The 26667-nt window shown below is 38.4% G+C and overlaps 1 protein-coding gene across 2 annotated transcripts in view; it reads left to right on the top strand.

Moving 5' to 3' along the window:
* The window catches only part of CLIP4 (CAP-Gly domain containing linker protein family member 4), a 63589-nt gene that overhangs the window by 33813 nt on the left and 3109 nt on the right, over positions 1-26667 (top strand). For both annotated transcript variants that reach the window (XM_027555757.1, XM_027555756.1), the window contains exons 10-15: positions 2087-2176; positions 3181-3324; positions 6761-6895; positions 10279-10402; positions 15011-15075; positions 24396-24468. In XM_027555757.1, the coding sequence (XP_027411558.1) occupies positions 2087-2176; positions 3181-3324; positions 6761-6895; positions 10279-10402; positions 15011-15075; positions 24396-24468 (631 nt within the window). The remainder of the gene's footprint in view (positions 1-2086; positions 2177-3180; positions 3325-6760; positions 6896-10278; positions 10403-15010; positions 15076-24395; positions 24469-26667) is intronic.

The raw sequence follows: 26667 nt of genomic DNA, 5'->3' as shown, positions 1-26667 counted from the left end.
AGTCACAGAATGTGGATAGGAACTGCCAGCCTGAACCTAACTGCCTGTTGACTGTCCAGTGCCTGCGAAAACAGAGCAGAACAAAACAATCCACATTCTCCATAGAATTTTAAACAAGACCCAGAGTCCTATAAAATAATGTTTATAATGTACAGGATACAATGAAAAGTTGTTCTAAATATGAAAAACCGGGAAAATCTCAACAGCTCTGAAGGAAAAAGGCAATCAAAGATAACAACCCTGAGATGAACAATTATCAGGTTTTCAAAGAATATATCGTAACCTTCTAAGAATTAAGGGTGAACCCTCTTGAGACAAATGGAAGATTTCAGCAGAGACATGAAGATAAAAGGAAGAACCAAATAATGCATGTGCACACACACACACGAGCACACCCAGGAGCACAAGTAGCACTGAGGTAATCTGAGCTGGTGGATTGCAGCAATGTCAGTATCCTGGTAGTGATTTTGTGCTATAGTTTTGTAAATGTCACCGTTGGGGGAAACTGGACAAAGTGTGTGAGACATCGCCCAATATTGTTTTTCACAACTGCATGTGAATCTCCAGTTATCTCTAACAATTCAAGTAAAAGGAAAGGCTCAAATGGCTATGTTAGGACTGACAAATGTAACTGAAAATAAGAAATTTACTCTGTGGGTTGCCTTCACAAAGTCTCTCTTCCCAACCAGTCCATCCAGGGTCTGCGGTTGTAGTTCTGGCCCTCACTCCCGGCCTCTGCTTCCTGTCTCTCCTCCTTTTGATTCCTCCTAGACTTTGCTGTCCGGTTGACATTATCTACCTGTGAGTGGTCACTCCAGCCCTCCTTTCCACAGTCCATCAGAGGCTTGTTTCTTACTGAAGAGCGCCAGCCCTGTCACCCTCTAAGATTGTAATGTGACCCATCCATCCGGTTTACTTCTCCTGCGTCCCCCCAAAGTCCACTCCATTCCACCCAATCCACTTACTCTTCTCTGACCCTGTCTTTCTTTATTTTCTCTTTGTCTGTCCATAATGCCTACCCTAGTTCTTTCTGACCATACCTCCAGTATTCTCTGCAAGAAATCCGACCTGTCTCTCAAGACACGTATAGGAATGTGATGTTCTTGATGAGGTGTTAATTTATCTTTACAGCAATGATTATTGTCTCCTCCCTCAATGCTAGGGCTTGTATCAAACATGTCCTTGTATTTCAATTATTCATGTCTTTCTGCCATGCCAAATTGAAAAGGTCTTTCTTTAGGACTGAGACTATGGCTTGCTTTGTTTGTGATGCTCAGAGTGCCAAGCTCAGTTCTCCACCCAAAATTCTTCATGAGCAAGTAGAATTGGAATGGATTCCACATGGAATTCAAAACTGGATGTCATTCATTAGGTTTCTTATTTAAATGGTTTCATTCTGTAGAATTAAAACAGAAGTCTTAATAAAGTAGATTATTATTCACGAGCTTGTTCTTTTTTAAACTGCACTTTTTTTTTTTTGGTGGGAGTTGAGTGTAGATGAGAGTCAGGTAGTCATTTTCAGAATACCAGTGACAGAGAGTACAGGGTTTCTTAATATCTGACTTCCACTTAAATGAAAAGCTTCTATAATGATTTGCAAAAAAAATTTTTTTTACCACAAATCCACTATCTGAATAGGCAGTCTGCCCCAGTGAATTTGCCTGCACACACCAGTGAAGTCCTGAGTTGTGCGCAGATCTTAATAAGTGTGCAGCTGCCGTAGGCATGTTAAGTTTGTTTTACCCGCGAGTACTAAGGAGTGTACTAAGTATCAGATGGTTAGATAGCTGTGTTTTAAATGCTTTATATTATATAGAATTCCTAAGTGGATTTTAAAATAAGTTTAAAAGATAGTTTAGGGATACTTGGGGAAATTGATTGGGGCTTTCAGATGGGCTAGGAATACATTCTTTCCTTTCCCCTTAATAAAATACTGGCCCCTGATGTCTGTGAATTTATTATCCAGTGTGTTCTCAGAAGTAGAGAAGATTTCAGTTAGGATTGTCTGTACTTTAAAAGTGAATCCGTATTTATGTTTAACATTAAAATTCTTTCTTGCTGAATGTGTTTTGTTTCTGTGTTCTAGGATTAATGACATCAAAAAAAGATAGTGCTTCAGAATCAACACTCTCATTGCCTCCTGGTGAAGAGTTGAAAACTGGGGCAGAGAAAGATGGTAATATAATTTACAACTTCTATTCTTAAAATTTAATGTACTGATGGAACTTTAAAACAATATAGTGATATAGCTTATATGAGGCTAAATTTTAAAGTTTGTAAGGGAAGACTCAGTACAGTAAAAATTTATACTTGAAAATCCCCTAAACATCTCATAGTAAAGTGCACACACACACATATATTTTTTGTATAAATTCCTGTGTTGTGATTCTTATGTACATGTAGTGAATTACAGGACTAGATGCAGAGAATAAAGTAAAATTCCATAGTGTAGATGGCTTGATAGAATTATTTAAAGTTACCTTTACAATTTATACTTGAAAGTTGCTGAGAGTAGATGTTAAGCATTGTCACCACTCACACACACAAAAAATGAACTATGTGAGGTGATGGATGTAAATGTGTTATCTTGATCTTGTTAATCATTCCACTGTATCTTTTAATCATAGTATTGTACACTTTATATACAATTATATTTATCAATTATTACTCAATAAACTTGAAATAGATAAAAAATTAAGTTGTCTTTAGCTGTCAAATCACTGGGTGAATAGAGCATGAATAGAAAATTCAAAAGTATTCCTGCTTGCCTTTAGGTTAACTCAGAACATTTTAAATTAAGCTTTTGTTACCATAAAAATAGATTAGTCATATTTTTTTATATAAATAAGTTGTGATTCTACTAACTCATCTCAAGTGAGAGGTGAGAGACAGTGGTGGTTAGAATAGGTAATTGGTCTAAATTGATTACATGACAACACTTTTCTATATAAGATTGTCATACTATGGTGTGGATCCTTTGGGTCCTTAAAATTGCTTGGGCTCTAAAATCTTGTGTGTATGAACTACAATGTATTTTGATGAAATCAGGCATTTAACTCAACACTAAGATAATCCACAATGGAAGAAGCTGAATGGAGGATTTACCTGGACAAGCATCTAATTAATTTACTGCTTGTTTTCCACCCTTTGATGTATTCCTTTCCTTTACTGTTGTTTTAGTTCCCCTGATTGGATCCATCAGCAGCTCCTCCTCTATATCTTCTTTGGAGCACAAACAGAGCCTCTCCAAGAAACTGAATGCACGTGGCAATAACAAGAAGACAATGAGCAAAAGCCCTTCTCTCTCGTCTAGAGCCAGTGCTGGTATCTATGGCTTTTTCAACCAGGCTTTCTTGGTGTTTTTTATCTTGGTTTGTTTGTAAGTAGATTTGCTCTTTTTAAACGTGTAGAAGGAACCCTTTACTTCAGTCAGATTGAGCTACTTTCCCCTTTCCTGTCTTTCTCCCAGCCCTCACCCCTCTCCTCTCTGTGAGCACACCCTGGATCTCTCTGCCTTTCTCCTCACGCTCCTGCCATTTTCCCTTGTCTGGATTTACTTCTTCTCTTCCTTGTGTATCTAAGGACTCCAGCCTCTGTAAGGTTCCTCTTAGAACTTTTTGACAGATCCTCAGATACTTGGAAACTGTATGATCTCTTCTCTTTCTTTATGTATCTCTTTTCTAATCTAAACCTAATATTAATAATTAACATGTCAATATGCATTATTTATTATTTCATATCTATTAAAGGCATTTTGCATATCTTATTTCACTTAATTCTCAAAATGAATGAAATATCATGACCACCTTCACTTTATGAATGAGGAAACTGAGGCTTAGGGAGGTCAGGTATTGGTGCATGATGGCAGTTTCTAAGTGCACACCTACCTGGGCTGCACCCACAGGTCTGTCTGATGCTTCTCTGCTATTGTTAAACTCCACCTCCGTCTCAAGTACCTTCAGCTCCTCCTTGTGCTGTAGGGTCCTTAGGACCCTCCCAGCTGGCTGGTAGAGAGCTGAAGCTCTGCCTCTTAGTACAAGTCCAGCCTGAGGATGCTCATGCAATTTTGGTGACCACACTGTATCATTGGCTCAAATAGAGCCGAAAGCTAAGTTTCTTCATTTTATGGCTCGATGTAGGACTTTACATTTATTTTCATTTAATTTAATGGTAGAATTTTTATCCCTCTGAGTTTTGTTTTTTACATCTTGCGTGTAGCTTTTCACACACTTTAGAGTTATCTTCTTATTTAAAAAAGCATGCTTTCTCTATTTTTAGTCAAGTCATTGTCTAAAACTCTGTAGGAGAGGTTGACAATGATAACCTGTTTAGCTCGCTGTGAAGCCTGCATGATCATTCCATTCAATCCACATTTCTTCAGTTATGTGTAAGCATATAGAAAACACTTTTTCTTGTTGGAATCAACACATGAATACTGAATTTATTGCAGTTCACTTATTTGCCTATGGGCTTCCCTGGTAGCTCAACTGGTAAAAAGAATCTGCCTGCTATGCGGGAGACCTGGGTTTGATATCTGGGTTGGGAAGATCCCCTGGAGAAGGGAAAGGCTATCCACGCCATATTCCGGCCAGGAGAATTCCATGTACTGTATGGAATTGGGGTCGCAAAGAGTCGAACACGACTGAGCGACTTTCACTTTCTTTCACTTTATATGCCTACTACATAGAAAAGAAATCCGGTCATTTTAACATAACTTGTTTTTAATAAGTCTCATAGTAATTACTAGATCCTTTTTCTAATACTTTTAATACTTGTGCTGAATCAGTATTTTATTGTGAAAAATGTTCAGGACAGGATTTTCTTAAAGATATTTTATTGTATGGGGGAAAAAACAAAAAAAATCCTTGATAGTAACATTGATGTAATAAATGTAAAAGTTCTCCGAAAGTGGAAAACTGGGAAATTTTGCTTGAATATCTATTTTCTGAATATATTCCCCTTCCCCTGAAACCAGTTTCTCTTTAATGCTGTGAGGAACAGAGGTGAGACAATGCAGTGATGTAGCAATCCTGTTTGTCCTCATTTTAATTATGTTTTAAGGCCTTCTTCATTTGGAATTTAGGCTTTGACAGTGACTTGATTTTAAAATTTATGTATGGGTATGGAATTGTCTTTTTTACCTTTTATATAAAGTAGTTCTAGTGTGCCTTCTTATTAACATTTTTTTCTTTTTATAAATTTGAGGGGTTTGTAAGTTTAAATAATACAGATGAAAAGAGTTATCAGTTAGAGTAAGAAAGAGGTCCTTTTAAAAAGGGAGGGAGAGAGAATGGGTTACATGTGAGAGAAAGTCCATATTCCAAACCCAAAAATATTTCCTTAAATTTTTTTTTAGATTGAGTGATTTGCATTTGGGGAGGTGTGGATCGCAAAGAGTGGACATTATTGGAAGTTAAGGACAGAATTATTAAAGAGAAAGAGGAGCGGAAAGAAGGGGTTGGGGGATGGGGAGGTCGGGGAGGAAGTCTGTGAACTCAGCCCCGCTGTGCCCCACGTTGAACTCATTGTCTTGATCCATTGTCTGCAGACAAATCCATTGTCTGGGTTTTAAGTCAGGTGTGCCACCTACTCCCTGTGAACACCATGTCTTCATTGATTCCCGAGTTTGTATCTTGTCTATGATTATAATTCTCATGATAAGCACTTTGTAAACTGTGAAGTGCTTGGGAAATGTTAGTTATTTTGAGAGCCTAGGACTTCTTAGTATACAGTTGATCTAGACCTTCCTTCTCCCCGGGTTTGTGGGAAACTGGAAGGCTGTCATCTGAGAAGGGCTAGGGAACCCTCTGTGAGGGTACTGGATACAGGGCAAGTCAGGCTGTGAGCATGTTTTTAGTTTCTCCCTGTTCGCAGCCTGACTTGCCTTGTATCCGGTACCCTCACAGAGGGTTCCCTAGCCCTTCTCAGATGACAGCCTCCCAGTCTGTTTTTTGGACTGATGGGAGAAGCCTCAGACGTCCACCTGTCCTCTGTTATAACTGAGCAGCTTTCTAGGTAGTGTTGCTCTAGAACGTCTGATGTTCAGTAGTGGGCACTTGAGGGTTTAGGTTTGAATCAAGGTCTGAGGGGAGGTGGTGTGTGCTTTTGTTTCTAATAAGGAAATCAGTTTGTGGTTAATTGGAACCTTATAGCAGTTCCACTTTTAAATTACACTTGTGTATGTATTGTTTACACCAAGTCCCACTGAACGATTATGATTCTCTATTCTATTTACTAGAATAGAGATTGGTGGACTGCAGCCCATGGGCCAAATCCAACCTACCACCTGCTTTTGTAAATAAAGTTTTACTGGAACAACATTGTGCTTTTTGTCTCTGTCTGCTTTTGAGCTACAACAGCAAAGTTGAACAGTTGTGACAGAGTAGCATGGCTTGCAAAGCCTGAAGTATTTACTACGTAGCCCTTTACAGAAAGGGTGTGCTGATCTCTGTTCTTGTAGAGAGTGCCCCCAGGAAGTCAGGATAAAGTTGATGCCTCACCAGGTGTCATGTGTAAGTTCCCAGAGCAATGATCATCTCAGGAAACCCTTCAAATTTCATTTGAGTAGCTTTCCTTCACATCTGAGAAACACAACTATAGATACTGTGTGTAAGGAAGAAAGCAGCATATATTGAAACCTCCAACTAACTAGACTGCTTAGAATACATGGTAATTTTTTGGCTAATGTGGTATTTGAGTTTCCCTTTGTTTTTTCTCTCTCTTCATGTCCCACCCCCTTCCCCAACCAATCCCCACACAGGTTTGAATTCCTCAGCAGCATCTGTAGCAAATAGTGGGCGCTGCGAAGGAGACCTCCGAATTGGAGACAGGGTGTTGGTGGCAGGCCAGAGAATTGGTGCCATTAAGTTCTTTGGGACAACAAACTTCGCTCCAGGTAACTCACCTGTACAGTCTTTGCTCAACTTGAATTCTTTAGAATACCAAAGGTTTAAGAATTTACATGTAAATAAAATGTAGAGTTCTGGATTAATAGTTCTTATGGATGGTCGCTCTGGCACAGAGCAAAATGCAAAATGTTGATTCAGATGCAGACTGTTTTCACGCAGGTCGATTATTTCTTATGAATTTTTCTTGCCAATTGTGTTTTAAATTGTCTAAAGTTAAAATCAGTTGTTACTCTCCAGTTTCACTCTCACTGATTGCCAAGTGTGCTAAATAACAGAGAAAACATTTTAGGATTAGATTTGTGCTAAGCACAATCTTTGAAATGAGTGGATAATGAGTTCATTGCATATAGCTTTTAACAGAATGGCTTAGAGAGAAAAGCAAACAAAGAGATTCAAAGGGAGATGAAAAAGGTTTTGCGCACCCTGGGACCTTAAAGATGCATGTTTGTGTATTTATATATTCATTCCAATCTAAACTTAATACTGCGTTTCCTAAAGTGAAGATAATCTTTCTTTTGCATTTTTGGTGATTGTAATTTCAAATAGAAGCCAGTTGAATAAAACATTTGTATTTTTAAATAGCAATATGCTGTGTTGACACATGGTGGCATTGCAGGATTTTTTAGGAAAAGGTTACTGAGAACATTGATTTTTTTTAAAAAAAGTGTGTAGCCTTCTGTCAGGAACTCTGAAAGATCTGAGATTTTACCCTATTTGCAAGATGGATGACCACAGTTCCATCGATGCTGGCAGAAGATGGTAGACTCCTGGGTCAGAGACAGAGAACCTCAGTGCTCTCATCAATAGTGGTGGCTAGAGTGGCAACATTTTCTTCTGTTGATTTCCTGGGCCCCAGTTCCCAGAGAGTAAGATAGGGAGGAGAGCCAGGCGACCCCAGTACACCCAGGAGTTGGTGCTGCAGGAGAGGAGCCCCAGGCTTAAGCAATCTGAACCTTTATAGAGACAGTAACTATACCTGTCCTCTTGTCAGGGGAGGCCGTCTCCATCTCCCAAGACTGTCTTCTCTACAAACATCTGTAGACACATGGTCAGCACCTCTCTCCATAAGACATGGACAGAGAATGGTCTCCTAGCACATTCTCGTTTCATTAGTACAATTTATAATTGCAGTCCAGTTACTAATTGATTGGGGATGGGCTGTATGTTTTATAATTCATGTCCCTCGAAATAGTAGTAGTAACTGAGGTAGTAACTTAGGTAGTAACTGAGATTAGTTAGAATGTTCTTTATATGGTTCTCAAATAAAAATTTAGAAATCCCAAAGGTAGTTTATTTTTCCACAGTCACCATGTCTTCTCAGTTTCCTTTCTCTGGTTTTGTTAAACAAGGCTTGAATGGTTTGATTCATTTGGACACGATTGTTCTTAGGTTGACTTTTAAGTTTTGAACTCCTAGTAAAGAGCATTTAGGGCTTCCCAGGTGGGACAATGGTAAATAATCCATCTGCCAATGCAGGAGATGCAAAAGACAGGGGTTAGATCCCTGGGTCAGGAAGATTCCCTGGAGTAGGAAATGGTAACCCACTCCATTATTCTGGCTCTTCCAGTGGAAGAGCCTGGTGGGCTACAGTTTTCCATGGGTTGCAAAAAGGTGGACACGACTGAGTGACTGAGCACACACAGAACACTTAGAAATTTGAAAAGTAATGATCAGATATTGGACTTGAGTTTGAGCAAACTCTGGGAGATACTGGAGGACAGAGAAGCCTGGTGTGCTGCAGTCCATGAGGTGGCAAAGAATTGGACACGACTTAGCGACTGTACAACAAATAAACAGTATAAAAACTGGAGATTTTTTGTTAAAGTCCTTCTGCCCTGTCAGAAAGTAGTAGGATATATTTCTTGTGGCCTCAAAATGTAGATCAGTCAGTTCTATAGAACTTTCTACCTCTGAAGGAAAGGTGCTGGTTGCGTGGGGCAATGTCCATCCTCACCACTGCTAGGCAGTGTGTGAGTCACGCCTGTTAACACTTGCTGTGATGCCTTCCTGCTGTGTGCTGTATACTTGCAAGAGGTATACACTACATACTTCTAGAGGTATGTAGTGATTGGTATATTAAAACGGGAAAATGTACAAATTATATAGGAAAGCATCAAAGGCAGGAGGATATAAAACTTGGAAAATTGTAACTGTGGCACTCAGAAATAACAACGGCAACCAGAATAACCTGGTTTAATGACATTCAGAAATGCAGTGCCCGGCATTAGTATGGCCAAGCAGTAGGTCTGTATACATCTCGTTGGACCTGTGCAGAGTAGGTTGTTTCAGTATAGAAGACTATCACATGCCTTATACTAGTCTTTCCAGTTCAAACTCCAATATCGGAAATCGACTCAAGTGTCATCATTTTGAATATAAGAGGAAAAAAAAGTTAAGAACTTCTGGATTGTCATTTTAGAGGTTATATAATTGACTCTCTGCATTATTAATCTGAAGGAAACAATATTCCGTATTTTGTCATTTGTAGCAAATTTCTCAATATCCATACCTTTATTTGATACTGCTTCTGAGAGACCAAATAAAATCATTATTGTATTCTCCTTTTAAATAAGAAATGAATGGACTGTTGGGTATGTTTAACTAATCTGGAGGTACCTTCATCCAGAGGCAGTACTCTAGGAGTCTATGTCCATTTATTTAATATTTGCCGCACTAAAAGCAACCTCACTGTTTTAATTTTATGCTCTCTGGAAAAGGAAATCCCATTACTGTCCTCAGAGTGCCCTTTTAAATACTTGAAAGCCTTTTAGAAAATTCTTCCTATTAGCTAACCTAAATCTTTTAGGTTAAAAATGATTTTTTTTGTCCCATCTTGGGTGGGGAAAAAAATGAAAGAAAAAGAGTCACCGTGAAGTCTAGCCATTTTCCATATCGTTTTTGTCCCTCTTTAATTATTTAAGAACTGTTTGTGGTATTCTCATGTTGGGAGAGTGAAATGAAAAGACCATGTTCTTTTGTGACTTATGCGTCTCAGTATTACGCTCCATTGTTCCCATCTCAGACTGTATTACCAAGTTAAGGACGGTTTCTTATTGTAGCTTTTAGATATATTTTGGTCAAACACTACTTGCATAATAGCTAATCCTTGCCAAATTTGTGTTTGTGCGTTTTGTCTTCCTTAATGTACAACTCTGCAATTATGCTTGTGAAATGTTTTTCTGGTTCATTTCTGAAACTTTCAAATTTTGTTTTATAATTTTATTGTTTGAAGGCTTAATGATCACAATGATCTTCCATCACTTTGGTCATATGTGAGAATGTTAAGCCATCTAGACTGTGGGTTTGTGTAATAACATAACAGTTTTGGATAAAGTACAGATGCTTTTAAAATCCAGTATTCTTGTTCTAGGATATTGGTACGGGATAGAGCTTGAGAAACCCCATGGCAAGAATGATGGTTCAGTTGGAGGTGTGCAGTATTTTAGTTGTTCCCCAAGATATGGAATATTTGCTCCCCCATCCAGGGTTCAAAGGTGAGAAAAAATGAAATTTACATTATTAACAAGAACTTTTTGTAATGCGCAGTGAGTTAGAGTCATTAATTCTGTATGAAAGATATGCACTAACTACAGACTATGTCTTCTTTCAACGGGTTAACCAACCACCTTCTTCAGAGGGTAGGCTCATGGTAGCTAAATTTGCTTTGCTGAGGATTTGCAGTTTTAAAAACCTCCTTTATTCCTCATTTGCAAACCCTATGAGTATGTGTAGGCTATTAGGAGTGGTGTTTGCTGCTCAGAACAGTGAGAGCAGCAAGCTTAATCTGTCATGCAAACAAAAGTGAAAATGCTCTCTGATTGCTTCAGTCACATCCTAACTACATTAAATTTCCTGCCAGCAGGCACCCCATTCATTCTCCTGCAAACCTAATGGAAGCAAAATGGCTTTTTCCTGATTTCTTTAGTTTTCAAAAATAGATAGGCAGTACATCTTTGGGGGGAAGTGAAGCTTCAAGTATTTATATATAATATACCTCCTCGGTGTTTCTTCTGAAGATAGTACACTTTTGCTCCAGCTCACTCTGGCTTTTAAAAAACAAGTTGAGCAGAAACAAGTCCTTATGAAATTCCAGGTACACTGTGTGAAATGACTTAATGTGCTGAAAGAAGTTGGCTGGATATCTTTAAATAGGCAGTAACACGTATGGTACAATCACATTCATGAGACTAGACCTGCCATCTCAACCTGCAAGTCCTGTCTCATCCCCTTCCAACTGGACTGTGTGACTGCCTCCTGGCAAATTTAACAGTTTTCATATCCATTTTCTTTCTCATTTTTTTAAAATTGAATAGTTACATATAGTTTTTGTATTCCTTTCCTTCTTCTATGATGTACTTGATATAACCCTTTTCTTGTTATTTATGATTTTATAACATTTAACTTGTAATGCTTTGCAGTTATAAGTTAACTGCAAAGAACTTGACTAAGTACCCTCAGTTAAATGTTTTGTTTGATTCTAATACATATTTAGTCAGGTAAACTAGAAAAGAATAACTGCCGATGGTCCCTGACTTACAGTGGTTCAGCTTACAATTTTTAGACTTTATGATGGTGCAAAAGTGGTAAGAATTCAGTAGAAACTGTACTTCAGATTTTGAAGTTTCATCTTTCCCTGGGCTAGCTGTACATAGTATGATACAGTCTCATGAGGCTGGGCAGGGCAGCAGCTGCAGCTCCCAGTCAGCCCTGTGATCATGAAGGTGAACAACCCAGGCACCTACGACCCTTCTGTACCCACACAACCGTTCTGTTTCTCACTTTAAGTACAGTATTCAATAACTTAAATGAGACATTCAATGCTTGATTGTAAAGTAGGCTTGGTGTTAGATGGTTTTGCCAGGGTGTAGACTCATGACAGTGTTCTGAGCATGTTTAAGGTTGACTAGGCTAGGTGATGGTGTCCAGCAGGTTAGATGTATCAAATGCATTTCAACTCAAGATGGGTTCGTCGGGACATAACCCCATAGTAAGCTGAGGAGGATCTCTACAAACATTTACTGAGCATTTAATGAGTGGTGGGCTCTGTACCATGTACTTCATCAATTTCCCCCAGACCTATGAGATATAAGGTATTACGATTATTCCTATTTTGCAGGTAAAGAAAAGTTTCACGAGATACAGTAACTGCTAAAGTCATGTAGCTGGTGTAGGGGATGAAAAACTTGTCCCATACCATCTTATGTTCACTAACTGGAGGGGGCGGAGTCTGTGAATTAAACTGACAACAGATAAACAGAAGAAAAGGCATAGCATTTATTAAATGTTAACTTTACATGCATGGGGGAATCACAGAAAGTGATGAAAGCCCGAAGAAATGGTGACATTGGAGAATTTATAGACCATCTTAATGGGGGAAGGGAAGGGGGGCGGAAAGGCCGCTTATGGGAGAGCAGATGATGTTAGGGAAGATCAGTGGGCCTTTAGGAAAGTGGATGGGAATGTGATAGTCTGTGACAGTGTCTGTCTGGGTGTGGTGTTAACTCCCCATCTCCTCTCCTGTGATGCAAGTCAATCTTCCATGCTTGATGAAATTCTGGGGAGGGGATTTATGACAATTGAGTTCTTCTTTGGGAAGATCTGTTTTAGGCAGATAACGGGAGTTCAGAGAAAGCCTCTTTTTGTAATTGTTTATTCTCGAATGTCTTTAGCCCAAAATAATCCCTTGTGCTAGAGCAGCCTGTTTGGGGTAAGGTATTTTGATCTCCCACACTAGTTAATGGTGGAGCTGGACTCAGCCCAGGTTTGTTTCTTTGCTTTTTCCTAAGCCCTTGCTTTTAGACAGTTTGCAGGGGGGCTTTTGGTAGTTATTTTATAAATAAAGAAAAAGAGGCAGTAGCTGATGGCACTTAGATGTGCTGGCACTATTTTAAGTGCTTTATATGTATCGTTTAGTCTTCTGTAGCAATCCTGTGTGTCAGGTACCATAACTATCCCTATTTCACAAGTGGGAAAATAAGGCACAGAAAGATTAAGTGAGGTGTGCAATTGTGCCCAGGGCCCAAGTGAAGATTTGAGCCCAGAGAGTTTAGTGTAAGAATCTGTGCTCTTAACCATTATCCTGTTATGGTTAAGAGAGGCTCAATGACTTTCTTCAGGACCTATATCTTATAAGTGATTGATTTGGGAATAAAATCCATACTGAGTCACCAGTCAGTCTTCTGGGTTCTTATATTACTTTGAACAAATCTTCATTAACATATTGCTACAGTCTCTTAAAAGTTTGCTTTGTCTCCTAGTCATGAGGACTGGGCTTCTCTGTTTCCTATTTGACTACCCGAGGAATATAGTTTGGCATATTGTGCACGCAGTAAATATTGACCAGCTTTCATTCAGTGTCTTTTATGCTGTAACAGCTTTCTTCCCTGTTATATTGTGAAGCCACTTTCTCCAAGTTTTAACTTCTTTTTCTTGCTTTGTTTATAGAACACACATTTTTTGCTTGCTTTCTTTTTTTTTGGCATCTATTTGGTCTTCTTTAAGGTGATTCATTTAAAAGCAGCCCCCTCGTCTTAGACGAAGCACGGCTCTCTCTAAATGAACTGCTGTCTCCAACCAGCTGTCTTCCTGTCATCTTCTGATTGTCTCATTCATCATCATCAAATACTATTAAGTGTCTTTTAGCACTTTGTGCTGTGCTCGGCATTCTATAAGCGAATAAAACAGACATGATGCCTGATTTTGAGGAGTTTCTAATTTAAACCAGCTTGGGAGCTCTTTAACAATCACACTGATCTTCATGAAGGGACTCCTGAGAACAGTTGTTAATCACATAGTGACCAATCACAACCTCACCTTGCATCACTCTCCTCCCCAGATTGTTGTTGGCCTTTTTTTTTCTTAAAAAAAACAAAACAAAACATTTCCATTAAAAAAATGTGCCCCTGTCCCAGAATCTTTGCACATATTACTTGCTTTGCTTGTATGGCTTTCTACTATCACCCAACTATCGTCTAGCTAATTCCTTTTCTTCTATCAACATATATAAAAGCCAGTATTTCTTTAGAGAAATTCTGAGACTCTGACTAGATCTAATCTCTCTCTCTCTCTCTTTTTTTTGCTCAAGTGGTTTTTTATCAGCATAGTATTAATTTTCTTATTCTTAGTTCATACCATTAGGTACTTCTTACTAATGAACTGATCACTTTTAGAATTAAGTTTTCAACTCTCCATCACAACTAAATTCAAGTATCTGTCTGCTTCATCAAGTCATATTCTTTGCATTCATTAGTCTTTCATTGATTGCTCTGTGTTATGTATCATGTAAAGATGATGCACGTGGATTGCAAGATGAAGTTACAATTAATGCAAGAGTTGCAGGATTTCTTTATGGTAACAAAGTGTGCTGCAACAAGTGATGGATAGAATGAAGACTTTTCTGGTTTAGGCCAGTAAACAGTTGAAAGAAAATGAGACTGTTATAGGATTGGCTTTTTAAAAATAAAGAATGATTTGAATATAAAAAAAATAGACCTGTAAAGAATATGTCCTTTATGATTGTGCTTAGAGTCAAGTATAACATAAAAGATGTTGGTTTTATAAGAAGAATCACATATATACACAGACTCAGCTGATGTATTTTTTCAATATAAAAATGTAATGTTTTTATAATTATAACCTAACATTTGTTATATTTAACGTAAAATAAATTTTCACTGTTTTTAGTTCCATCTTTGAAAATAAACCTCCAAACAAAGTTGGGCCCCTATTTGAAATGAATTCACTTGAAGCTGACTTTCTCTGTACTTGCTATCCTTATATAACAAGGACCTCTTCCGTCTGATTAGTTCCTGTCTCTGGTGCTAAATTGAAATTCACTTCTGGCTTATTAATAAATACTCAGTAAATGCTTGTCCAGCGAGTAAAACAAGAAATGACCATTGAATACATGTATATGTATGACTGAGTCCCTTCGCTGTCCACCTGAGACTATCATAGCATTGTCAGTTGACTGTACCCCAATATAAATCAAAAAGTTAAAAAAAAAATATAGCCATTGTTGTGAAACTCTCAGTTAAGTGCGAGTCTTAAATATGAAGACCAGCTGCTTCTACTTAGATTTGCATTCCTTCTTTTATTCACAGGGTAACAGATTCCCTGGATACTCTTTCAGAAATTTCTTCAAATAAACAGAATCATTCTTATCCTGGTAAGATTATGATTTTGTGTTCCTAGTAACTGTTTCTTTTCTTTTCCTTTATTGAACTTTTTTTTAAATTGTAAAGTGTATGTGTATATAGAAGAATGTATGAAATATATTTGTATAGCTATGTAATCATAAAGTGATATCTATTACCCACCCCATGGTCAAAGATGATTACCTGTGTGTCCTGAGTATTGCCCAGTCTCATCTGCCTCCCTTTTTCCTATACCCTGTCTCCAGGCTATGTATCTTGCATTGAATGTTGATTATTCCCTTGATTGTTTTTAATGTCTATCCATCATATATAGATGGCAGTGAATAATGTATGTTTAGTTTTGATTGTTGTTTACTATGTTGTGTAGAGGTGATGGTGGTTTAATTGCTAAGTCATGTCCAACTCTTTGTGACCCCATGGACTATAGCCTGCCAGCCTCCTCTGTTCATGGGATTCTCCAGGCAAGAATCCTGGAGTATGTTGCCATTCCCTTCTCCAGGGGATCTTTCTGACCCAGGGATCGAACCCAGGTCTCCCACATTGCAGGCAGATTCTTTATCATCTGAGCCGTCTGGGAAGTCATGCTATGTAATGTTCCATTAAAATATATTGTGCTTGTTTGCTAAGTCACTTTAGTCGTGTCTGACTCATTGTGACCCTATGGACTGTAGCCTGCCAGACTCCTCTGTCCATGGGGCAAGAATACTGGAGTGGGTTGCCATGCCTTCCTCCAGGGGATTGTCCCAACCCAGGGATTGAACCCACGTCTCTTATGTCTCCTGCACCGGCAGGCAGGTTCTTTACCTACCACTAGCACCATCTGAGAAGCCCTAAAATACATTATCCATTCTATATTTGAGTTATATCCTGTTTTTGACTATTCAGAAGCTATGCCATTGTACACATTTACAAAAGTTCCTCTAGGATTGCCAGGCATGGGATATCCCTATCTTCAGCCTTCCTAGTGTGTCAGACTGTCCACATGGGAATGGATGAGAGTCTCTGTCACTCCTCACCTCAGCAACAGTAGTCCCGTTTGATTTAGAAGTCTTTGCCCATCTGGAGAAGGCAATGGCACCCCACTCCAGTACTCTTGCCTGGAGAATCCCATGGATGGAGGAGCCTGGTAGGCTGAAGTCCATGGGGTCGCTAAGAGTCAGACACAACTGAGCGACTTCACTTTCACTTTTCACTTTCATGCATTGGAGAAGGAAATGGCGACCCACTCCAGTGTTCTTGCCTGGAGAATCCCAGGGACGGGGGAGCCTGGTGGGCTGCCGTCTATGAGGTCGCACAGAGTCGGACACGACTGAAGCGACGCAGCAGCAGCAGCAGCAGCAGCCCATCTGAAGGATGCAGATGGCATCTCCTTGTGGTTTCAATTTGCGGTTTTCATATTACAAATGAAGTTGAGCCCGCTTCCATGTTTATGGACCACATACATTGCCTTGTTTATGACATACCTGTTCAGGTCTTCTGCTCATTATTTTTTTCTGAGGGGGGGGTTGGTTTGTTTTTATCTTATTAATTTGTAGGTTTCTTTATATATTTTGGGCACTAATATTTTGTCAGTTTTGTTTGTTGCAAGTATCTTTCTCCTTTTTTTGACTTGTCTTTTGTCCCCTTTCCTTCCCTTTTTTGATGTCTTTTGATGAGCAGAAGCTTTTAATTTTTAAGTAGTCAAAATAGCAAACTTATGTTTTTCCTTATTTTGTGACTTGGCTTTTCATTGTCTTAACAGTGTCTGTCACAGAGCAGAAGTTTTTAATTCTAATGAAGTCCAAGTTATCAGTTTTTTCTTTCATGACTAGTGCTTTTGGTTTTGTATTGAAAATGTCTTCACCAAACCCAAGGTTACCCTAATTTTCTCCTATCTTCTAGAAGTTTTATAGTTTTGTGTCTTACATTTATATCTGTGATTCATTGAGTTAATTTTTGTGAAAGGTGTAAGTCTATGTCTAGATTCTTTTTTTTTTTTTTTGGATGCAAATGTTGGTTGGTCCAGCATATTTGTTGACGAGACTATCTTTTCTCTGTTGAATTGCCTTTGCTCTTTTGTCAAAGAGCAGTTGACTGTGTTTGTGTGAGTCTATTTTTGGGCCCTTTATTCTGTTCTGTTGATCTGTTTGTCTTTTTCTTTACTAATACCACATTGTCTTGATTACTGTAGCTTTATAGAAATTCTTCAATTGTAGTAGTAGACTCTGATCATCTTCCTCAATTTAGTGTTGGTTATTCTGGGCTTTTTGCCTTTCTATGTAAACATTGCAAATGGTTTGTTGATGGCTACAAAATAATTTGCTGGTATTTTCATTGGGATTGCATTGAATGTATAGATGAAATTGCAAAGAACTGATGGCTTAACAGTATTGAATTTTCCTACCCATTGATATATTTAGATCTTTGCTTTCTTTCATCAGTTTTATAGTTTTCCTAATGTAGATTTTTATATGCATTTTATTATATTTATACCAACATGGTTCTTCCATTTTGGTGTTAATGTCAGTGGTATTGCTTTATAGTAATTCTCTTTATCTTGTATCAGCCTTCTTGTGGTTAAGTATTTGTCTAAAAACTTTTTTTCTAGCCATTGCCTTAATCTTTCTATGTCTTCATGTTTTTGGAATATCTTCTAAATAGAATATAACTGGATTTTACTTAAAAAAAAAAAAGACAATCTTTGTCTCTTAATCTGAGAGTTTTACCTATTTGCATTCATTGTATAACTAATATATTTGGATTTATGTTATTTATTTTTTTCTAATATTTCAACTTTTTTGTACTTAAATGTTTTTCTCTCTTGACTTCATTCTGTTTATATTCCTACCCTCTATTTTTCTCATTTTGTTTTCTACTTGTATAAAAGTTATGCTCTATAAATACGCTTCGTAGTAATTACTGTAGGCACTTTGACATACATACTTAACAAAGCCTAAAGTCGATTATTATGTTTACTCTTTTCCAAATAATAGAAAATCCTTATAAATTGAGTTATTCTGTTTCTACTTTATTTTCCTCACAAATTTCACATTATTATAATAGGTTTTATATAATTGATATTTATTTAATTTGCTTATACATATTTACCAATATCTTCAATCATAAATCCTCTGAATTTCCTCTTGAAATCATTTTGTTTTTAACTCATTTGTATTCTTAAAAATTTCTTTAAGAAAAGGTCTATTGGTAGCAAATGCTCTCAGTTTTTAACTGTCTTTCCTAATGATAGTTTTACCAGGTAAAAGTAAAAATTGATGGAATTTTTAGTTTGAAAGCTGTTTTCTCCCTGCACATTGACATTATCATTCTTCTGTTTTCTGTCTTCTGTCAGTGTTTTGAGGAGTCAGTTATGAGTCTGTCTAATCTGTACCATTGTAGGTGGTTTCAGTTCAGTTCAGTCACTCAGTCATGTCCGACTCTTTGTGACCCCATGGACTGCAGCATGCCAGGCCTCCCTGTCCATCACCAACTCCCGGAGCTTACTCAAACTCATGTCCATCGAGTCGGTGATGCCATCCAACCATCTCATCCTCTGTTGTCCTCTTCTCCTCCCGCCTTCAATCTTTCCCAGCATCAGGGTCTTTTCCACTGAGTCAGGTCTTCGCATCAGGTGGCCACAGTATTGGAGCTTCAGCTTCAGCTTCAGCATCAGTCCTTCCAATGAATATTCAGGATTGATCTCCTTTAGGATGGACTGGTTGGATCTCCTTGCAGTCCAAGGGACTCTCAAGAGTCTTTTCCAGCACCACAGTTCAGAAGCATTAATTCTTCGGCACTCAGTTTTCTTTATAGTCCAACTCTCACATCCATCCATACATGACTACTGGAAAAACCATAGCTTTGACTCTACTGACCTTTGTTGGCAAAGTAATGTCTCTTCTTTTCAATATGCTGTCAAAGTTGATCATCGCTTTTCTTCCAAGGAGCAGAATCTTTTAATTCATGGCTGCAGTCACCATCTGCAGTGACTTTGGAGCCCAAGAAAATAAAGTCTGTCTCTGTTTCTGTTGTTTCCCCATCTATTTGCCATGAAGTGATGGTAGATGTTTTATCTTCGCCTTTTGACTGCTTTTTAAGATCCTTTCTGTTTGCTTTATTTTGTACAGTTTTACTCTGATTGTGTCTAGGTGGAGACTTCCCTTTGTTTATTCTGTTTGGCATCTTGGGTCCTCCTGGATCTGGGAATTAGTATCTTTGATTTATTCTGTAAAATTGTTCATATTCTGAAAATATTTCTTTCTTCATGCTCTTTATTATGTCCTTCTGAAACTCTGATGAGTAGGATAGTCCAGTTTTTCACTTTTCCATGCCTAGTTTATATTTCTCAGAACTTTCTCTCTCTTGACTGCATTCTGGATATTTTCAGAGTTACCTTTCCGTTTCTTTCTTCTGCTGTGCTTATACTACTGCCTAATTCAGCCACAAAGGTTTTTAATTATAAATTTTTCATTTGTTTTCTTTTTGTAAGTCTGTATGGTTGTTACTTATTGTCACTTATTCTTTTCCTATCTTTCCAAGATTTTTTCTTTTATGTTATTAAGCATTTTAAATATTATTACCTTTTATGTTTAATATTTCAATATCTGAAATCTTTGTGAGTCTGATTCTGCCATCTATTTCTGTTGAGCCTAACTTGTGGCACTTTCTTTCCTTGTGAGTTTTGTAATTTATTGTGAAATACTTATTTTACCTACTTAGAATTTAATATATGGAAATTCTCTGAAGCCTGGGTTGATGCCTCTCAAGAAGATTATACAGGCATATCTTGTTTTATTGTGCTTTGCTTTTTTTGTGCTTTTCAGATATTATTTATATATGTGTATATATATATTTTACAAATAGAAGGTTTGTGGTAACCTGCCTTAAGCAACTCTCTCAGCATCATTTTTCAAACAGCATTGTGCTTACTTTATGTCTCTGGGTTGCATTTTAACCCAGAGACAGGGGTTAAATTTGAAGTTTTAAACTTTTTTAACATTAATTTTTTTTAAGTTTCATTTTTGGCTGTGCTGGTCTTTGCTGCTACATGGGCATATCTCTAGTTGTGGCAGACGGGGGCTTCCCATTGTGGTGGCTTCTCCTGCTGTAGAGCTCAGGCTCTAGGCTGTGTGGGCTTCAGAGGTTGCAGCACATAGGCTCCCAGGTTCTAGAGCACAGGCTCAATAGTTGTGGTACATGGGCTTAGTTGCTACGTAACATGTGGCAGCTTCCCAGACCAGGTATTAAACCCATGTTTCCTGCATTGGCAGGCTGATTCTTTACTACAGAGCCACCAGGGAAGCCCCAGACTTTTTTGTTATTATGATATTTTTTGTGGTGGATCTGCGATCAGTAATCTTTGACATTGTTTTGAGGCATGGTGAACCTCGTTCATATAAAACGGCAAACCTGATCAATAAATCAACAAAGGTCCGTCTAGTCAAAGCTATGGTTTTCCCAGTAGTCATGTATGGATGTGAGAGTTGTACTATAAAGAAAGCTGAGCGCCAAAGAATTGATGCTTTTGAACTGTGGTGTTGGAGAAGACTCTTGAGAGTCCCTTGGACTGCAAGGAGATCCAACCAGTCAATCCTAAAGGAGATCAGTCCTGAATATTCATTGAAAGGACAGATGCTGAAGCTGGAACACCAATACTTTGGCCACCTGATGTGAAGAACTGACTCATTTGAAAAGACCCTGATGCTGGGAAAGATTGAAGGTGGGAGGAGAAGGGGACGACAGAGGATGAGATGGTTGGATGGCATCACCAACTCAATGCTCGTGAGTTTGAGTAAACTCTGAGAGTTGGTGATGGACAGGGAAGTCTGGCGTGCTGCAGTCCATGGGGTCACAAAAAGTCGGATACAACTGAAATGACTGAACTGAACTGAATCGATACATGTTGTTGTTCTGACTTGCTCCACAACTAGCTGTTACTTCATCTCGTTCCCCCTTCTTGGGCCTCCCTATCCCCTGAAAACCAACAGTATTGAAAGTAGGACAATTAAGAACCCTACAACGGCCTCTGAGTGTTCACGGTAAAGGAAAAGTCTCATGTCTCCCACTTTAAATCAAAGGTTGGAAATGATTACAGTTAGTGGGGAAGGCACGTCAAAAGCAGAGATAGGTCAGAAGCTGGCCTTTTGTACCAACGGTTAGCCATGTTGTGACTGCAGAGGAAAAGTTCTTGATGGAAACTAAAAGTGCTACTTCAGAGAGCACACAGATGGTAAGAAACAACCTTATTGCTGATGCAGAGAAAGGTTTAATGGTCTGGAGAGATCAAAGCAGCCACAACATTCCCCGAAGCCGAAACCTAATCCAGAGCAAGGCCCTAACTCTCTTCAATTCTGTGAAGGCCGCAAGAGGTGAGGAAGCTGCAGAAGAAAAGATTTGAAGTCAGAAGAGGTTTGTTTATAAGGTCTAAGGAAAGAAGCCATTTCCATAAGATCAAAGCACAAAGTGAAGCAGCCAGCGCTGATGTAGACGCTGAAGCAAGTTACCCAGAAGATCTGGCTAGCTCATTAATGAAAGCGGCTCCACTAAACAGTGGGTTTTCAATGTAGACATGGGTACATATGTGTGCTCAGTCGTGTCCAACTCTTTGCAACCCCATGGACTGTAGCCCACCAGGCTGCTCTGTCCATGGGATTTTTCCAGGGAAGAATACTGGAGTGGATTGCCATTTCCTCCTCCAGGGGACCTTTCCGACCCAGGGATCGAACCCATGTCTCCTACATTGGCAGGAGGATTCTTTACACTGAGCCACCTGGGAATCCCTCAATGTAGATGATACAGTCTTGTATTGGAGAAGATGTCATCTAGGACTTTCACAGCTAGAGAGGAGAAGTCAATGTGAGGCTTCAAAGAAGGGGTAGCCTTTAAAAAGAAAGATTGATTTGGCTGCATCAGGTCTTAATTGTGACATGTGGGCTCTTTAGTTGTGGTATGAAAACTCTTAGTTGTGGCATGTGGGATCTAGTTCCTGGACCAGGATCAAATGAGGGCCCCCTGCATTGGAAGCTCAAAGTCTTAGCCACTGGGCCATCAGGGAAGTCTAGGCTGACTTTCCTGTTAGTGGCTAATGCAGTGGGTAACTGTTGAAGTCAGTGCTCATTTACCATTCTGAAAATCCTAGGGCCCTTAAGAATTACATTAAATCTACTCTGTCTGTGCTCTATAAATGGCACGATAAAGCCTGGAGGACAGCACATCTATTTATAACGTGGCTTACTGAATATTTTAAGCTCACTGTTGAGGCCTATTGCTCAGAAAAAAAGATTCCTTTCAAAATATTACTGCTCACTGACAAAGCACTTGGTCACCCAAGAGCTCTGATGGACATGTACAATAAAATTAATGTTGTTTTCATCCTATGAGTCAAGGAGTCATTTTGAGACTTCCAACTCTTAGAATTTAATAAATTCTTTTCATAAAGCTATGGCTACCAGAGATAGTGATTCTTCTCTTAGATCTGGGCAAAGTTCATTGAAAACCTTCTGGAAAGGATTCACCACTTTAGGTGCCATTAAAAATATTCATGATTCATGGGAGGAGGTTCAAATATCAACATTAATGGAAATTTGGCAGAAGTTGATTGTAGCCCTCATGAATGACTTTGAAGGGTTCACAACTTCAGTGGAGGAAGTAACTGGACATGTGGTAGAAATAGCAAGAGAGCTAGAAATGGAGCCTGAAGATGTGACTGAATTGCTGCAGTCTCATAATAAAACTTGAACAGATGAGGTATTGCTTCTTATGGATGAACAGAGAAAGTGGCTTGTTGAGGGGGAATCTACTTCTGGTGAAGATGCTGTGAAGACTGTTGAAATGACGATAAAGGATTTCAAACAGTATATAAACTCAGTTGGTATAGCAGCAGCAGGGTTTGAGTGGATTGACTCCAATTTTGAAAGAAGTTCTCCTGTGGGTAAAATGCTATAAACAGGCAGGCTGCACAGAGGAATCGTTTGTGGAAGAGTCAATCGATGTGGCAAGCTTCACTGTTGCCTTATTTTAAGGAACTGCTGCAGCCACCCCAATTTTTAGCACCCTTCACCCTGATCAGTCAACAGGCATCAACATCGAGGCAAGACCTTCCACCAGCAAAAAGACTGTGACTCAGTGAAGGCTCAGATGATGGATAGCAGTATTTAGCAATAAGGTATTTTTAAATTAAGGTACATGCATTTTTTTTAAGACATAATGGTATCACACACTACGGTGTAGTGTAAACTTTTATATATGCTGGGAAACCAAAAAGTCTGTGACTCACTTTGTTGAGATATTTGCTTTATTGTGGTGGTCTGGAAGCGACCCTGCAGTATCTCTGAGGCACGCCTGTATTTACTTCTGCCCGTTGCCCACAAGGCACTGCCAACTGTAGTCTACATTCTCTGCAGTGTTGTTGCCTTTACATTACTCAGATAAAATGAACTTGCCTTCTGCAAGGTAGGGTTGACACAGGCTGCTTTCCTTTGTGTTCATCTGAGTGGTGCTTCATTTTGTTTCTCGTTTAACTTTACCCTGAGGGTGAGCTGCTCAAGACCCTCACTTTTGTCAGAACCCCATCTTGGCAGGCCCCAGGTTCTCCAGAAGGCAGTCTAGTCCTGGGGTACAGGGTGATGGATTGTTTGGGGGGAACCTCTCATGGTTTCTCTTTTTGGTTTTTGGCCTTTTTGGAATTGTGCCACTTGTATGAGCTCAACAGTATTTTTCTTTCTTTCTTTTTTTTAAAGATTATTGTTGTTTAAAATTATACTTGCTTCATTCAAGAGATTGATTCAGCACATCTGGTGTGCTGTAACTGCCAGAATTGGAAATCCCATTATTTTTTAAACACATCTTTTAAAAATTTTACCTTTTGTGAAGTCTCTCTTTTTTTTTTTTTAAAAGAACTCTGTCATTTGGAGATGCCAAAACCCAGAAGCTCTGAAATTGATTGTTCACAATATATTTAGTAGTAGTGTTTTTAAAACCATTTTAATCCTATTTTTTAAATGTGATTTATCAAGATTATAATATTTGAGAGTAAAAAGATTCAACTCTATCAATATATAATCTGATTTTATTTGGTATTCAGGAAAGTTTATAATAAAAACTTCCAAAAGTAATGTCATGATCTTGCCTTATTCATGTAGTGCATGGTTTGATGAGAAAGGTAAAATAGCAGTTGTCAAGAAATCTACACTCATGTTACACTCCACATGCACTTATTTTCTTTTCTGTCTGTTTTCAGAGAACCATTTAGTAAAATAGAAGTCTATAGAAGAAATGATAAAAGATAGCTTTTAACAAGAACTGCGAATTTGTGATTTATTTTTCCTCTTCTGACCTTGACTTTCATATTTAGGTTTTAGGAGAAGTTTCAGTACAACTTCTGCTTCTTCCCAAAAAGAGATTAACAGAAGAAATGCTTTTGCCAAGTGAGTATTAAGAAGATTTAGAAAAACATCTTTAAAGATGAATATGACAGGATTCTGTGAAGGAAGAAAAGTAGAGTTTTGTATCTTTTACATTGCATGGTAGAATTTTAACACCTAGGAGAAAAGGTGTGATGAGTGTGTCAGTGAGAAGAATTCTTTGTCCCTCCTTTGCAAGCTCAATTAAAAATGTCACCAATGACTGAAGGTAGTATCCTGAATATATTTTCAAAGAGGCTTAGTACTATTAATAAAAGTTGGAGGAATTTACATTTTGTGTTATCTTTGAATAGGGTGGATTGATTTTACACTCTGTTTACTTAATTAGAGAATTGACTTATTTTGGGGAGTCCATAATAGAAATGTCAGGCCTATTTGCATAAGGTAATCTTACTATTATTTTAAAAAATATTCCTGCTTCCTCTTGTATAATATACTGCTGAAAAGGCTTTTATTGTTGTTTCTTTGTAGATAGAATCTCCTTTTTCTCTTTCTCATTTGTATTTATTTCCCCCAGACACACTTTATTTCGTGGGTAGAATAGATAACTTAACAGATAACTATTAAGTTATCTGAAACTTTCAGAAACTTAAAAAAGTTTTTTTTTTGAGGAATATGAGGCTCTTCTAGACTGATTGGGTTAAGGAGTTTATTATTTTTTTCAATTTTAAATTCTTCCAGTTACTCTATGAACTGTGCCCTGGGGGGCAGAGGGGAGCGTCTAGCTGAGTTAGGGACATGTACTAGTCATGGGGTCCTCAAAGCCACCTGGAATTACAGCCCATGCATCAGAACTTAACAAACAGATGAGCATCAGTCAGGTGGTTTGTGTAATCAGATGGTCTGAAGTTACTGGGAACCCTCACAGAGATCTGAGATTTGACGTGAGAACCCTGACGGGGACTGAGGTGCTACCAGGTACTATTTCACAGAGTTGGGTGGGTTTGGTTTGGTTTCTACCCCTTCCTCAAAAGCTTTATACCAATTGTGAGCTTTTGACATTGGTCTCCTCACATGACTAGCTGAAAGAGTTTAAGGGCAATAACTTTATGCTCCAGTTTGTTGAAGATATTCAAGAGTTCTTAGGCAGAATGGAAGAAATTACTAAGAAGAGACAACCAGGATATAAAGGATTTCGAAGGGGGAGAGGTATCAAAATCAGTGTCAAGATGTTGGTGAGTGAAAGAGCATGACACAGAGAAACCAGGGAAGGAGAGAGAAATCTGAACCGTGGGGATGATACAGCAGGTATGGATACGTACAAGATGATGAGTTGACATGAGAAGAAAATATCAACACTTCTGTTGGTTTTCCTTGAAAATAAAAATAAAGGAAGCTTTACTCATCCTTCTACAGATTGACACTAGTACCTGTTTTTTTAAAAAAAACATACTCTTATTGAGGAAATATAATCAATTTAAAACATAAATTTTGCCATATTATTATCTTTCAGCATTTTCTCAATTATTAATACTCATTGAGGTTGTGAGCAAGAGCCTGGCCTTTGTCCTTGGATAGCTTGGATCTGAACACCAGCGCTCCTCTTTGCCACCTCTCTGACCTTATGCAAATAGCTTAACTTTTAATTCCTCACTGGTTTGGGTGAGGTCGGATGAGATAATGTATGTGTTTGGCACATAGTAAGTGCTCAGGAAGTGGTAGATCCTGTCACGTGAAATTCAGAGTAATTTCATCAAGTTGCCAAAAGACATCACTTTGGGGAGGATACACACACACACATGTATTATGTATTTCTTTGTTAACTTTATCATTATATTTGTACATTCAACGTGGTAAATAATCTTTTTTTTCCCTTTGCATTTTAAAACTCAGATTTATCAGATAGGACAGGTTTTTTACCTCAGTTTTCCTACCCAGAAAATTAGAGTGCTCTTCCTTTCTCCAGCATTAATAGGTAGAAGTATGTAGGAAGGAGACACGGTGTGTGATAATGTATTTAAAAATACAGAGAGTGAAATAAAATGGAAAACAAGCAGGACCCAGATTCTGCTCACATCAGGCTGCGTGCAGTTTTGGTAACAGGTTCTTTGTTATCTCTACTGTGTGGCCAGGATAAGGGTTTCTCTTGGTGGAGAGATGGTGTGGATGGTGGGTGGATGGCTTCATGGTGGTGGTTTCTGGATGACTGTTTTGGGAGGTCTCAGGTTATAGAGCAACAAGATCCTGGTCATATTTCTATTT

This window comes from Bos indicus x Bos taurus, chromosome 11 (assembly GCF_003369695.1).
Source record: "Bos indicus x Bos taurus breed Angus x Brahman F1 hybrid chromosome 11, Bos_hybrid_MaternalHap_v2.0, whole genome shotgun sequence".
Lineage (NCBI taxonomy): Eukaryota > Metazoa > Chordata > Mammalia > Artiodactyla > Bovidae > Bos > Bos indicus x Bos taurus.
This window is presented reverse-complemented; position numbering and strand designations above follow the sequence as displayed.